Raw genomic sequence first — 12,922 nt, 5'->3', positions numbered from 1 at the left:
TTCCATGGTTTGTATTAAATAATGGATAGGCATTCTCTCTGTTTAATGGTATGAGTCAGGCTGTTTCTTTGTCAGAGGGACTTCACCACAGCTATGCTTTATGAAAACTTAATGTGTGGTTATTATCTCATGTAATCACAGTGTACTATAACATGATTTTAATAGAATCATGAGGAGTAGATATAAATGAAGATAATAGTGTGCATGATCTTTACTCAAATTACCTTATCCATTGACCTCATTCAGTGAGTTGCAAAAAGAGGAAGGAATGTTCATTAATCCCATGTGTTCCAGCAACAACAACAACAAAATCACTTCAAATCGGTTTCCATACCTGTAAAAAGAACAAAGTTTTTCCCTCACAGTGGTATGTGATGGTCATGTGTTTTTGATTGTTTGAAAGGTGGGAAAATAGAAAGTTTCAACATCTTTCTAGTGCCGTTGCTTGTGAAAAAGTGACTGATGACATCAGAGACTTATTGATTGAAACTTTCAAACTGAGGTGAAAAACTCTGACATCCTCCCCTTTGTTGACTCGGTTTCGCGCTGAATGTGCAAATGCATATTTTTTCGGGGAAATGTGGGTGTTTTTCGGAGAAGGGGTAATACCTTTATTTCCCTCCCCAGGCATTCCCACGGTGTTATACATACACACACACAAACACATACAGAGGGATTAATGTATGCAATATGATCTGCTGTCCTACTGCCCTACTGCCACCAGGCATCTGTCAAGATAATAGTGTTACTATCAGTATCACAGTTGTTGGTTAAATCTTATAGGTGGTATGTGTAGCCATGTCAGTTTTCTTTTCTTTTTTTTTTTTAAAGAAATGGTCGTTTTGGAAAATACCCATATTAATTTTCTTGCCAGGAGTTAGCTGAAAAGATCAACACCACTCTGGTCTTAGAGCTGGTAGCCGTTTAGCAAACTTAATGTAACGGCTGGAACCAAGGGGAAACACCTAGCCCGATTTTGTCCAAATGAACAAAGAACATGTAAAAACAAGAGGTTACGGTTTTAATGTCATCACTATGAGGCTGTCAAAGAGTCTCCAAAGACTCTATGGCTGTGTCAAAAGAAAGTTTTAGCACATAACCACCCTCCTTCCTCACTCTTGGTAGCTGTTTTCCACTGTTATGCGTTATGCCTGTTTATGCTTATGCTAAGCTATTTTCATGCTAATTTTTATCATTTATCATTTTTATCACAATTTTTCTTTCCATCTCTTGGCAAAAAAGCGAATAAGAGTATTTCTCAAAATGTCTGCCTGTTCTTTTAAGCTAACCTTTAAGCACTTATGTGCAATTAAAGACATAGCTTTAAATATTAGTGAGGCACAAAGGCTGGAAGATCTCAGGCTGGGCATATGTAAAGCCAAGGGCTCTCCAATGCAAAAGTTAAGTGGGTCATCAAAATTTTAATATGATTTTATAGTGGTAAGCAGAGGAAGAATGCTAATGTTGGGGATTTACAAACACTTTGCTTGGCTCCAGTTCAAATACTTGCTGCTGCATTTTGAACAAACTGGAGACGTAAGAGTAATTTCTCTGTGAGGCACTAACAGAGGGGTCTGCAGTGCAGTTCGAAGGAGATAAGATAAAAGCATCAAAGACGTACTTCAACTTGTTTTTTGTTTTTTTGGTCATTTTCCAGTTGTAGAAGGCAAGGCTTCACCTGGCTCTCCACCTGTTATTCTAAAGGTTAGTCAGTAATCCGACAGTTGTGAATGATCGATCGTGATGGATAGATCACCACAATTCTCAGAACTTTAAAATGAAGTCACAACATGAAACTGTTATTTTTGAAACTGCAAGTCTAAAATCATATCAGAAGAAGAAAGGTTAGACATGCAGCCTGTATAAGCAAGTATGGTTTGAGGTCATAGATTTACATTGACAAGCGCTGACTGTCATGTGAGTGCCCATGCAAAGCAGTTAAAACAAGGCAAATAATATTCTACTAAGACATTTTTACAGAGTGCACAGACATAATTTTTGTCCAGCTTTTTGTAAGACACTGGAAAAGAAAAAATGCATTTATCCCTAAACTGTGGTTCTCTGTTTGGTTTTCCTCTCATTCTTGAGTCTCTCTTACATTCCTTTGTGTAAAACTTTATTGATTGTCTATCGTGTCAGTAGTGTCTACTCTGGACTGTGTGAGACTATGAAAAAAAAAGTTCAGTATTATGAAATAAACCACAAAGACAACTCAGATTTTCTGCGAGCACACTGTACTGCACCCTAAATACAAATGAGACCAGCAAAGTTTCCTGACACACTTACAGCAGTGTGAAAATGGATGTGACTGGCAGTGTGCTACACACCACGGAAATAGTGAGGCTATGAGGCAAACCGCAAATCAACTGAGCAAAATCTTTCAGTTTGGTATTCTCATATGCATTTTTGTGAGGTTCAAGCAGCTCACACATCACAAATAAAACTCCGAACTTCTTGTTTTGTCTGTTGATGACAATGTGCTTTGGTTTTAGTTCATGCTTAATGACCTTTTTTTAAACAAATATGTAACCTAAATAGTGAAATATGGTCATTATAGTATGTTTGTGGGTAGCCAGTATTTATCTTAACTATTTTTCCATCAGTATTCCTGTGTAGTAAGTCTTTTCATTCATTCATATATATATATATATATATATTATATATTATATTTATATATATATATATATATATATATAAATCTATTTTTAAATCATGTTCTTTTGCAAATTCTGAAATTGCTATTTTATTAAATCATTATCACTAATTTGTCCTGTTTCAATGGATCCATCATACTCTTCAGGAACAGATTTAAAATTGAGGAAATGCAAACTATTGTTTTATCCACCTAGCATAAGTCTTTACCACCTTCTTGTGGTTGAAATGTGAATTGCAGATCATGGGATTGTAGGTCTTTCTCCTTGTCAGTGGCAGAGAATGCACAAGGACGTGCATATATTCAATTGCAACACAATGACTTTGTGAAATGCAAACAACTAGCACTGTAAAGTATTGTTTGTTTTGATTGTTTTTAAAAGTGCATTTTGTAGTGAGACACCTACTCAGTCTACACACACACACACACACACACACACACACACACATGCACACACAACTGTCCATCATGCTCATGGACATCACCATGGCTCCGACCTCCCTCCACTCCTCAGTCTGTCCATCACTGCCACCCAAATGAGTGAGAAGAGAGTCAAGCAGCAAGCCATGACAGCTTTAGCCCCGGGATGCTTGATTTATCTTCCAGTCAGCTAGCAGAGGCTGTCTAGCACCTTTTCAACATATCCCTGCAGCTGCACAGGGTGCACTCACTGTGAAGACCTCCTGTCTGCTTCCAGTGCCAAATAAAGGCATCCAAGTACCCTGCCTGGCTATGATGACGGCACTGATGGCATGCAATCAAAATGTTTGAGTCCTGGATGGATTCTCAGTCATGAGTCAGCAGTCAGCACATAATACTTCCTCTGTGGTATGCTACCTACCTCTGTGTTCACTCCAACTCAGCACCTTCTACAGTGTTTATTGTCCCCTGTTCATTAATATGAATACATCTGAAATCATGTATACTCTGTAAATAATGGTAACATCTTTAGCATTTATAAGCTAAAGATGAAAGGTTAAATGCTGTCTAACATATTATGATGTACTGTAAGTAGACATTCATGTTATTATTTTAACATTAATATCTGCATTAATATATTTGGCAACAGCTGCCAACTCCTTCTGTGGGCACCCATAAGTGGAGGCTGCAGTATAAATAAATATATATATTATATGCAATACACTATAGTAAAACATGCAGTAATAGAATATGTCTTTCCCTTTATAATGCACTTTTAAATCACTGATTTTAATTTTGATTTTGATTTTGATTCTAGTTCAACCCTCTGCTGTGTCTTTAAGTCAAGGGTAAAAATAGTCCATTGAGGGGTGAAGTCCCTCTTATTAGTGGTTTATAACTGATCAATTGGCATTATTTATTAACCATTAATAAGCTGGGATTTTAAAATTGCAGCTAATATAACATTTAAAAAGTTCAACAATAATAAACAATTTCAATTAACAACAATGAAACATACAATATACATTTTTTATTTGAATTATGCTTCATTGCTTATATCAATATTTCTTAGTGTACGAACCTATTTATTATTAAACTGTGGCAGCAGTGGACAACAACAACATAAACAACAGCAACAGATCGACATAGTTACATACTTGTACACACAGTACATATCTGGTACTCATGGAAAGTTTAATGAACTACAAATCCCTAAAATCCTTCCTTGGCAATTTGTTACCCATGCCAACATCTGATTGGACAAATTCAGTAAAGCCTCTTGTTATTGGTCGACGGTAGCCATGTTTGCACTTCCAGCTGTCTAGATGCGGGCTAGCTAACCGGTTAGCTGTCTGAGCTACATTTGCCTTTTTTACTCGGGGTAAAATTAGCAAATAGCCCTGTCACCCCGGTAACACCGGCTTACCTGTACGTAACAATGCCGGTTCACTCCCGGGAGAAGAAAGAAAGCAACCACGAAGAAATGGAGGTGGATTTTCCCGAGCAGGACGGCAGTAGCACAGACGAGGAGGACACCGTTAGCTCATCTGTGTCCGAAGATGGAGACAGCTCGGGTAGGAAAAACAGGCCTTAAACACCAAGCCACAGTTATTTTTTCTTCTCTGTCTGACATGGGTTAAACAAGATATGCGATTGCTGTTGAAAATTAGCTGACCCAGGGAGGTGGTGGTACTGTATGAAGCTGAGATGCCATGATGTTGGTGGTGGTTGAAAAGAAAAGCAGTTGATATTGAGGTGATGCCAAACCTGCCATGTCTTCATGTCAACAGAGATGGATGATGAGGACTGTGAGAGGAGGAGGATGGAGTGCCTGGATGAGATGACTACCCTGGAGAAACAGTTCACTGACTTGAAGGAGCAGTACGTTCCTTCCAATATTGTTTCCAACAAAATATAACCCTCACCTTCAGCTGTCTGTCCTCAATTAACAGGGTACTTCGTGAAAACTTACTATGGTCTGGGTCAGAGAACTGAGATGCTTGTCATCTCACCTGACTACTTGAAATACTATCCCATAGATATTTCTCACATTAATCCTTGTAATCATATGTCACATATGTCACTAATCATAGACAATGTGATGCTCAAAGTGAAATGGACCATGCACTGAAATCACAACTAGATCTCTAGTGGACAGGTCTAAGTATGTCAGTTCATACCTGTCGATAGAATGCATCTCCGCATGCGTCTTGATTGACCACTTGTGATCTACAGTCAAATAAACATGTGCATCATTTCAGTTTGCAAAGACCAAATGCATTGTTGTTTTTAACCTTTGAGCATATTTTACACATTCGCATACCAGCACTTTGAAATTTTCACATGTCATGACTAAAGCCAGCTCACGCAGTTTGAGAACCAACTGGAGACAGACCTGGAGGATGTCAGTTGTGTAAGTGGTCTTTCAGTGTGGCCCAGAGCATTTGTGTACACACTGCTAAAAGAATGTGGCCCAGACCTCCTCTGAATGTGGTCTGAACGATTGGATCTCAGTGCGTCTTGAATGCATTTACACATGTCCTTAGAGCTGTCCACTTGTGATCAGATCACCCAAGGCGCTTGTTAATGCCAGCTATGAACAGGGCCCTGGTCAGGGTTACTGGCCTAGATATTTTCCACAGTGAGGGTCAGCTGTACAGAAGAACAGGTGGTAATTCTGGGTGAGAAATCTGCATCAGCCACCCACCAGCTGAGTGCTGGTAAATTTTGGCTTTTACTACTCTGACTACTTTTCTCTCTGTAACTGTCCATCTTTTGAAAGTGATATTCTGTTTTGAAAATGTCTTTGGCTTTTAGAAATGTTAAACTTGGCTGTAGTAAAAAGGACATTCAAATAAATGCCCCCCTGCTATGCCACAGCATCCTGTTCTTCAGAAGTAAGGACATGATTTTGCTGTTTTGCCCAGACCAGAGAGAGCTGAGTAATGTGGTTACTCCCAGCTGAGTTTTATTATGTTCTTGTGTCTGACTGCTGTGGCTAATTTGCTTTTAAGACCATTGCTAGACTCTTGAAGATGCCTCAAAAACAATTTCGCCACAGTCGCTAGACTCACAGTAATGCCATGATAATGATCAAGTTTCTGCCTGAGTTCAAGCTTATGAATTGCTGTTCAGGTTGTACAAGGAGCGTCTGAGCCAGGTGGACATCAAGCTGCAGGAAGTAATGGCTGGCTGTGCACAAGAATACCTGGAACCTTTAGCCAACCTGCAGGAGAACATGCAGATCAGGACCAAAGTGGCTGGTGAGTTTCAGTCTTTGCTGCTATCATGCTCACATATTAAGGTATTATACTGAATTCTTACAGGGATCACACCTCCTGCTGTTGACCCCTCATGTGTGCACTTACATAGGAAACAAGTACAGCATAGGACTTTGGCACTTGTTCAAATGTCAATGCCTGCATGACATTTAACTAATGGAATTTGCTCTTTTGCAATTTAAAGCCTATAGTTGCTTGGATTACAACAAATTCTCATCTTTCCTGTTGGCTGCCTCAGATTGATTTGCCATAATGTTTGCTGCAGGGATCTACAGGGAGCTGTGTTTGGAGTCAGTGAAGAATAAGTACGAGTGTGAGATCCAGGCAGCCTGCCAGCACTGGGAGGTGAGAAGGCCAGCATTGGAGTCAGGGCTTACGTGAGGTGCATTTAAAATAGATTTTGTCCAACAGATGATCGCCTGAGCAAAGTTAGGAAATACACTGTAATTTTGGATGTTTGGGTTTTTGCCACAGTGTGCACTGCTTGACTGGATGAAATTCAAGCCCAGTCCTACTTCTGGAGATGTGAGATGTGATGACTTCCTGTCTTTGCTGACCTCTCTTTCTGTCTTTCCAGAGTGAGAAGTTGCTGCTGTTTGACACTGTGCAGAGTGAACTGGAGGAAAAGATAAGAAGATTAGAGGAAGACAGACACAGTATTGACATTACCTCAGGTACCAGCCATCATTTTAGTTTTTTTTTGGTCCATTTATTCATCATTTATTCAGTAAAATGTCAAACCCATCAGAAGTTGGGCCTACAGTGAGATCCTAAAGTTGCTTACTTAGTGCAGCCACTATCCACAAACCCAGAGTATTCAGTTTTATAGTTATGAAAGAGAGAAAAGCATTCTTTCCTTTTTTTGCTAAGCAGTAATTTGTAAATATTTGATATTTTCATTGAACAATAAGAAAAGCAGTTAATTTATCCTAATTGGGAGCTGTCAGTTGATAAACTTATTAATTAATTGTTTACTACAAGTCAGTCAAATCAGGGCTTACAACTCCACATGGACTCGAGCATTGACTGCATTTGGGCTTGGGATTTAGAGACTTTGACTCTGACTTTTTTGGTTCATATTTTAATAGGAATGAATTTTAATAATACAGTAACATTTGTCAATTTGCAAAGGCTAGTGCGTGTGTTTACCAGCCTACATGTGGATTCACATGTGTACAGTCAGTAACAGTCAATGCTAACACACAACCTTGATGACTCGGACTTGGACTGGAGGCTACACTTGGACTCGAGGTTTAGTGACTCAACTAAACCTAAACATTCCTTACAGGGTACAATTAGTTTGTTAATGAAAAATCTGTATTAAATTGATCAAGAATATGTTAACTGACATTTGAAGATTGCACTTCCTGTCTTTAAATCAGATTGAAGTATGAAGCGAGTATCCAGCAAAAGGAAGTGACACAGAAGCCTAGTTATTCCCCTCACCGTTATCTACCCTCTTTGTTTTTTCCAGAGTTGTGGAATGATGGATTGCATTCTCGGAAAAACAAGAAGAAAGACCCGTTCTGCCCTGTCAAGAAGAAGAAGCCTGTTGTTGTTTCTGATATCCTTTTCCTTTTTAGCCCCATCCTTGTCTTATTCCTCCCCATCAGTCATCTGCACCACATTTTTGCTGCAGCGCTTCAGTGTTGTGCTGCTAAGACAGATGTTTCCTGCCACCCCTCAGAGTTTTCCTTAACCTTTCCATTACGGCCTTATATTGTTTACATGCTGCAAGATCTGGACATCCTTGAAGACTGGACCGCGATAAGAAAGGTATGATTATGATAACGGACAAACTAATCCACCAGTGAATGCATTTGTGTTGTTGCAAAATTCTGATTGGAGTTTTTGAGTTCTGTCTGTTTCTTCCTCCCTGGCAGGCGATGGCATCACTGGGGCCACACAGGGTGAAGGTGGATGGTAAGAGTTTCTCCTCGTCCTTGGTTACAGTCAATATCTGGCTGAGTGCAGTCATCGACCCATAGCTACACAGGAGAAGTAGATCCAATACTTTCTGCTAGTTCATTGATAAGGACACAAACATCCCTTCATCCCTCTCCCTGTCCTCCTTTTTAATATTTTGTGCTGTATTCCTTTCAACCTCACCCTGCCCTTAGTCACTTGTTCCCTCCTCTGTCTCCCCATCTCTTCCTCACCCCATTTTTCCTTCGTTTTTTTTCTTCCTCCAGTCCCCACAGTAAAGCCTGACAGACATCACCATGTGGCGCGCTCCGAGGACGGTCGACTTTTCTATGACAACCAGTGGTACTGCAGGGGACAGGCCATCTGTATCAACAGGAAGGACGAGTACCCGACTAGGTGTGTGCGCGTATTTGTTTGTGTGTGTGGGAGGAGGGCTTACTGAAGAATAAACTGCTCCTTATAAATATGAAAGGGACTGGGGATTTTAGTTAAAGCATGAGGGATGTACGTGCTCATTTGGAAATGTGTGTTTCTGACTCATTGTGTGAGTCTGTGACTGAGAAGCAGTGTGGTCACATGGTGGATTTATTTGTAATGGAAATGATCACGGATGGATTTAACCAAAGACAATGTGAGTATTAGCAGGAACGATTGTGATTCCACATTCTGCCTCTTTGTGCGTCCTGCCCTGTGTGTTGTCAGGGCAGGATGCACATTGAATAGAGGGAATGCATTGATGTCAGTTTTTCACAGTGATCCCCTAAACCACCCCCCCAACCCCCGACCCGACACCATGGAGTGGCAAAACAAATGCAGCAGGTGGCTGTTACGAATGGGCAGAGCTGTGATGCAGGAGTCCGTACAAAAGACCTGTCAGTCTGTGGTCTGACGACAAAATGTAAAAAGTAGCCAGAAATAACATTACATTACATCACATTATTTCTGGTTTTGTAAATTCCTGTTTTATGTGAGGAAATGGTGGATATGTTAAAGCATCGTTTCTCAGTCTGATCAAATCATGATCAAGCAGTTCTAGTGATATTCCTGTTGTCTGTGGACTGTTTTTTGTAAAAATATTTTGTTTTTGTTCTTTGTTTCACTTTAAAATGCTCATGCTTGGTTAGGTCAGCTGCCATCAGCAGTTTGTAAAAAAGTCTTTGCCCTTTTAGGACTGTTGTGAAGATTTTTCAGTGTTGAGTGTTTGCCACTCAGGGAGGAGTGGCCAGCAACCTCTGCTTACAGTAACATTGCATGCAAACCCTCTAAACTGATTGTGAGGATTGTGGTTTGGTGTTGCGCTAACCTTGTTCCGTCTGTGTGTCACGCAGCGCCATCATCACCACGATCAACAACGATGAGGTGTGGTTCAAACGACTGGACGGCACCAAGTCAAAGCTGTACATCTCCCAGCTGCAGAAAGGCAAATACACCATCAAGCACTCGTAAAACCACACACTCTCACACACACAGTACAAAGACCATCATCTTTGCCATGTCTCTCTGCCTCCTTTCCATGTTGTTTCCATGTTTCTTTCTACATGCTTGCCATATGTACAGTACACACACAATAACTTCCTAAAAAGATTTTCACTCTAAGCCAGACAAATACACACACACAAACACACACACAACTGATTTCACTCCTCTGTTTGTATGAGTAACAAAAAAGAAACTGTCTGGAAACAAACAAATGTCAACTGACCCTTTTAGAGGATGGTCATCTCTGTAAATATGTATATGTATGTTGATATTATCGACAAGGCCACAAAGTGTCATTTTCTCTGAGACGGAGATCAATGCAAAGTGCTGCTAAGAAAACAAAAAAACGAAGCGAGGAAAACTAGAGCAGTAGCGAACTGTGAAGTTCAGTCGCGTGCCTTTCTGAGACAAGACGATGCCTCGGCTGATTTAAAAAAAAACAAAAAACTAACTATCTGAACTATCAATTCAGTGAAGCCTTACTCTGTACTGTGTTAACATCAGGAGGACTGAAGGGGGTCGATGAATGAGTGAAACCCAGATCCAGGTGAGGATGCCGTTAGACTTGAATTTCATGCTCCACAGAGCCTAATAAATCTGTATTAGGATCCACAGGGACCCCAGCTTGAGAAATTGTTTGATTTAGTGAAGAAAAAAATGCACAAGTGTCAATATGGAGATGGAGAATGATTAATCAATTTTGAGAAGATGATATTGTGAACATAATGGGATGAAACCCACCCCAGGGTTTTGTTGAAACCCACTTGGGGAGCCACTGTACTAAATGATTTCTTGATGTGTTGATGTTTTAATGTAATTTTTTTCAGCACTACATTTTTTTTAGTTCAAGCCAAGGCCAGCCCCCATGCACTAAGCAAAACATAACAGCTGGAAAAAAGCTTAAACATGCAGAAAATGGCAGGTGCCCTGTATATAGAGACAACAAGGTATTTGTGTTTAGTTCACTGTGATTCTTCCCTCTGTCTCCTGTCATGTTGCCATGCGTTTGATAGTACCTAGAACCTAACATTTAGCACATGAGCTAGTCCTATTTGATAATGGCTCTTTGGTCTGTTGTGGCTCCATATGCAGACTACCCCAGGTGGCTACTTTCTGTGTTTATGTTCAGTCAGCTGTCAGAGACAAGTGTTTGATACGATTCATATAAAAATCATCGTCTTGATTCCCTGAATCTTTACAACAGCCAAGTGCAAAGGTAGCATCATCCAGAGAGTGACAGTGGATAAGTTTATGGGAAATATGCCAGGTTTAAACATACCAGTATTTTCCTTTAAGGTGGGATCCAAGCCTTACTCCACAGGTTTGGCCTGCAGTTTTTTCTTTGCTGGTGCCAATTTTCAACTTTTTTGTTTTTATTCAGCCCATTTGTGTCTGATATGAATAAAATAGCTGAAAAGATTATTTACTAAGTCCAGCAGTGTAAATGTCACATCTTTAAAAAAATCTAATTATTTCCTGTTCCCTGTCCTCTCCTCTTGTCTTTGTTCTCTTCTCTGTTGTCACTTCTCTTTCCCTTTCCCCCCTTGTCTTCTTTGCTGTCAGTAAAAATGTTCCTCAAAATTGATGTATTAACAGTACAAAGAGAAAGCAAGGTTAAGGGATTTTTTTGTGCGTACAATCCGTCCAGTGTAAATTATGTTTGGTTTATTGATCTTGCTTTGTGTTTTCTTTGTGGTGCTTTACACTTTAAGCATTGCATACATACTGTATTTCAAAGTATTACCTGCCAACAGTATTGTAGAGAGAGGTGCTTGCAATGCTATACCATAAACATAAAGAAAAAGTATTTGTGAAGCGTAATGTGACATCCACTGAGTAGAACTTTTATTTTTTATTTCTGGATTGTTTTTATGCATCATGTTTCCTCTTCTACAGTAGAGGTAAAAAGAAAACGTGACATTGTGCCAATGCATGTACAGCTGATTAAAGATTTTGTTTGTATCATCTGGAGAGTCTAACCTACACACACACAGTTCATAACAGAGCAGAAATTGTGTCTCTATTATACTTTAAAGGCTTCCTGCCTGCTTGTCTAGCAGAAAAGGAAGTGTCTGTGCAGTTAGGTGATTATGGTATCAACCTGCACTGCTCAGCTTTAGTCAAGCTAATTTCCTTTTCTTTGACTGAAGAGCTTTGGATAAAGAAATATCAGAGTTTTGCATAGAACTTAAATATCCTATTGGATTTGGCCTAGCATGCACAAAAAAGCCCAGATAAAATCTTATATAATACTCCAGTGTACAAAGACAGAAAGTCCCTGACAGTGCTCAACCCAAAGTCACCCCCGAGGTTTGCTGAACCCTGGCTTCACTCCTCTGTGACAAAAAAGAAAAAAAGAAAAGTGGCTTATTTGGGAGCAAAATGCTGAGCTGGTCCTATTTGATAATGACTCTTTGGTCTGCTGTGCTGTTCAACCTTTTGGTCACTTATTTCTGCCAGAGGACCACTCACTAGATTAACACCACACACTGGTATTGATTCAGGATCTGCGCTGATGTACCGTTTTCTTGGTCCCCCACATCGCTGTCCGTCTGCCTGCCCACAGGCCTGTGCAGACACCTCATACAGAACCGCCACAACTTTGATTGATTTATTGAGAATGCTCAGAAATTCAGAGGAATCAATTGAAATGGTAATTGGTTAAAATTCTACTCTAGGTAGAACTGTAGAACCAAGACAGGGATGTTGAATACATGTTCTTTGCTTTAATTTATCACGTTGCACTAGGTCAACACCATGAAGTTTATTCAAGAACATGTATCTAAAAATCCACATATCAAACAACTAAACAGGCCGTCTTTGCACTTTCCAGTTGTAGTACCACCTTTCTGGCCAGGCAGTGTCAGTAGTGCTCCACAGTGGAGAGCTAGCAGCCTCTGCACTAGATGGGAGGAGGGAGGTGGTCTGTGAATCTGGGGCACCCTGCTGCTGAATCCTTCCAGCTGATGAGAGAGAGAGAGAGAGAGAGAGAGAGAGAGAGGATGGATGAAGGCACAGTTTGATCACAGCTTGCTGGCCACGTCTGCTACCGCAACAGAGAGAGGGAGAGAGAGGAGGAAAATCCCCATCACCGCGTCAAAGGCAGCAGCAAGCAAGCAAGCAACAGGGCTGTCTGTCTCCGCGCAGGCCATGCAGCATCTCT

The 12,922-nt window shown here is 40.3% G+C and overlaps 1 protein-coding gene across 1 annotated transcript; it reads left to right on the top strand.

The window, feature by feature from the left end:
- The first annotated feature begins 4,355 nt into the window (after positions 1 to 4,355).
- brms1lb (BRMS1 like transcriptional repressor b) lies at positions 4,356 to 11,724 on the top strand. The gene is made up of 10 exons (XM_018694793.2): positions 4,356 to 4,647; positions 4,864 to 4,954; positions 6,209 to 6,336; positions 6,620 to 6,699; positions 6,932 to 7,028; positions 7,829 to 7,918; positions 8,066 to 8,130; positions 8,238 to 8,277; positions 8,547 to 8,676; positions 9,609 to 11,724. Exons 1-10 carry the CDS (start codon positions 4,512 to 4,514, stop codon positions 9,724 to 9,726), a joined length of 975 nt encoding a protein of 324 aa, XP_018550309.1. The 5' UTR covers positions 4,356 to 4,511; the 3' UTR covers positions 9,727 to 11,724.
- The last annotated feature ends 1,198 nt before the right edge of the window (positions 11,725 to 12,922 follow it).

The sequence above is a fragment of the Lates calcarifer genome, linkage group LG7_1 (genome assembly GCF_001640805.2).
Source record: "Lates calcarifer isolate ASB-BC8 linkage group LG7_1, TLL_Latcal_v3, whole genome shotgun sequence".
Taxonomy (NCBI): Eukaryota; Metazoa; Chordata; class Actinopteri; family Centropomidae; genus Lates; species Lates calcarifer.
Note: the sequence above shows the minus strand (reverse complement) of the source record. Positions and strands in the feature narration are given on the sequence as shown.

What these genes read in the sequence shown, in the direction of transcription:
- brms1lb (XM_018694793.2), top strand. Translation starts at nt 4,512, where the DNA reads ATGCCGGTTCACTCCCGGGAGAAGAAAGAAAGCAACCACGAAGAAATG. An exon ending in ACTGGACCGCGATAAGAAAG is followed by an intron (nt 8,131 to 8,237) that starts GTATGATTATGA and finishes CCTCCCTGGCAG; the next exon opens with GCGATGGCATCACTGGGGCC. An exon ending in ACACAGGGTGAAGGTGGATG is followed by an intron (nt 8,278 to 8,546) that starts GTAAGAGTTTCT and finishes TTCTTCCTCCAG; the next exon opens with TCCCCACAGTAAAGCCTGAC.